The following is a 2,813-nucleotide window of genomic DNA, read 5'->3' on the forward strand; positions in this document are numbered from 1 at the left end:
AACAACAAAAAAGTAAATTAACTTCATACATATACTTTTAAATAAAATGCAACTAAACCAAGCTGTATTACTTACTGTCCTAACAACTTCAAAAAGGGCATTTACCGATGGTTTCAGTCTTGCTCAAACTATGAGCTGGTCAACATTTCTGTGAATCCTAACTGAAACAAGTACTTAGGCTTCATTTTGATACTCGTATTACTAAAACCTATCTCAAATCTGAGCTCTGTGATTAAGAAGTCAGCCCTGCAGATGTGAGTAGCACATACACAGAGCAGCAGAAGTAGGGAAGTGATGAGAAACGGGACATCTTGCAGGAAGGCGGGATATTGCTGCAACTCCCCACCTGCCAAGCCTGGCCATGTCCTCCTGTTTTCTTGGTCTGTGCAGCTCCAGCCACAGACCACGCCATGCCACGGCACACAATCATGCCATCTGGTGTATGTTTGAGCACTCTTACCAGGCTGGTTATAAATGCTTGAATCAACCAGAAGTGTGCAGGCTTCCATTAACAAAACAACAACAAAAAAAAACAACCTTAACAAGACCAGAGGCAGAGATGATTAGGACAGCCATGCAGTTAAAACAGAAACAGGTGCTCAAAAGTCCCAGATTACAGCTCCTTACTCTGTTATAGATCTCTCTGGTGTAACACTATCTTCCTGAAATTACATTTCCCCATCTTACAAAAATGAGGAAAAAACATGCTGTCCTACAGGACAAACCACTGAAATGTTCTGACAGTGTGACAGTAACCAGCCCTTGAAACTGGCAATCTCTTCACAGGAAAACATGTATATGGCAATCAGATAATAAGATGAATAATAAGATGACACCCAGCTGATTTTTTTCTTAGCTAAAAATGAACTTAGAACATGACAGAAAATGTGATGGAAAAGGGACTAGGCAGTTTCATTAGATGCCAGATGGCAGACTTCTAAGGAGAAACCAAGCCTTCTATTATTCTTCTTCAGATCTGCAAGAGCATGCAGCATTTTCCAATGTGACTTAAGCCTAGTGAACTCCTCATCCTCAGCTGGACAGATTAGCTGTGCTATTTAGTGTGACTGCCCTCGATGAATTACCTGGCTTCTTGTCAGCCAGCTGAAACTAAGCAGATTCAGCTCAGCTCTTTCTTTCAAGGTTCCCACTATTCCAAATGGCCTATGTTGTGATCAACTCTGAATAGTTATGTCTTTGTGTTTCTTACTTATATACTCTTCACTGCTCCCTGTTTTACTTTCTTAATATAACTGTCAAATGTGATATTAGCTAAACTGTGATCAGTTGCATGACAGGCGTTTTCAGAAATGCCTTGATAGCAAATGGTTTCATCAATCTCAAAATTTTAAAACAAAAAACACTAATAATGTCTTTGTCATCCTCTGACAGGACTATAAGCAAGTAATTCCATTAAATTGGTCTTCCAACCTAACTCAGACTTGGTTGATTTTCTGATATAAATGCTCCTTGAAATACAAAAATGGAAGTAGTTTATTTATGTGTCATAATGTTATTTTTTTCATAGTTGCTAAGTATAATAACCTATGACTTCAATTTAAGATGTTTCTCTAAATAGATCATTCACAAGAGAAGTTTGTTAAGTCTCCTTTAAGAGTTTTACTGATCGGTATATAGGAAAGGAGAAATTACCAATAAGACCGAGCTGTAGATAATTAATAATGAATACTAGGAAGGATTATGCTCTCTGGTCAGTAAGTCTTTCAAACACCTTCATATCTCACTTCTTATTTATATCTTACATCTTCATCAGAACAGAGTCCCAGAAAAAATTCTGGTCATCAACAGCCGACAGTACTATACCCTGTAAGACTTTTGGGACATACCAGTAATACAAAAGCTTTTGCTTACCTGCATGCGATTAACTTCAGATGTTATTATCCATACTTTGAGGATGCCAGTCACCGAAACTGCTACAACAGTATCCTCTGGAGAAAAAACAGAAAATAAGCTGGTAAGTACAAGAAGGTCTTCGTTTTGTTACACTTTGTGCGTATCTGAGTACAAACACATCTGACAATACTTCAACACTGAAGTTTGTCAAAACCATCTTGAAACGTTTGCTTCAGAATCAAAAGATTATTTTGCAAAACAGCATGCCAGAAGCATACGCACACAAACGTGAAAGCACTGAATCAGTGCAAGTCTCATGATGGAGAAGCAAGCACTTCTAATGATTATCTAAAGCTCAAAATACATAGGGGGTGATGAGGAGAAGGGCAGAAAACCACACGCTCCAAATCCACATCCAGTGCCAAATCTTCCAGAAATTCCTGTTTCTACCAGGCAAGTCAAGTGCAGAGCAAAATTCCATCAAGCCAAGGGGCAAGTTCTTGGTTACAAAATATAAAAATGATTACAAAACAAGAAGTAAAATCAGTCCAGACAACACTTAAAATCAGAATTCACTTCCAGTTATTCCAGTAACTTTGATGTTGTGGGGACAGCGATTTAGCTTTCCCACATCAGGATTCTAAATATATTTTCTGCAATAATAGCTTTGAAAATGTTTATGCCAGTGCTTTTTATAAAACTACTAATCAAAAGAAATCCTCATGGCATGTACTTATCTTGTCAAAACCACAATTTCTCATGTGCCAAACGATCTCAATGTATACCACACTTCCATTAGTTATGTAGATGACAGCCTTAGCATTTGGAGCGCTTGCACCTCTTCCTCCAGTCTCGTGCCAGTTTTCAGGCTCTTACTATTACAGTGCTCTCCTAAACTCTCACAACTCTCAGTGAAAACAGTTACCACTCTTCACTCCAGCAGAACATGCTTTTATTTA

The 2,813-nt window shown here is 38.3% G+C and overlaps 1 protein-coding gene across 1 annotated transcript in view; it reads right to left on the minus strand.

Moving 5' to 3' along the window:
- The window catches only part of WDR7 (WD repeat domain 7), a 115,279-nt gene that overhangs the window by 98,385 nt on the left and 14,081 nt on the right, over positions 1-2,813 (minus strand). Inside the window, exon 6 of the mRNA XM_019610149.1 lies at positions 1,873-1,949. Within this exon, the coding sequence (XP_019465694.1) occupies positions 1,873-1,949 (77 nt within the window). The remainder of the gene's footprint in view (positions 1-1,872; positions 1,950-2,813) is intronic.

Source organism: Meleagris gallopavo, chromosome Z (assembly GCF_000146605.3).
Source record: "Meleagris gallopavo isolate NT-WF06-2002-E0010 breed Aviagen turkey brand Nicholas breeding stock chromosome Z, Turkey_5.1, whole genome shotgun sequence".
Classification (NCBI taxonomy): domain Eukaryota; kingdom Metazoa; phylum Chordata; class Aves; order Galliformes; family Phasianidae; genus Meleagris; species Meleagris gallopavo.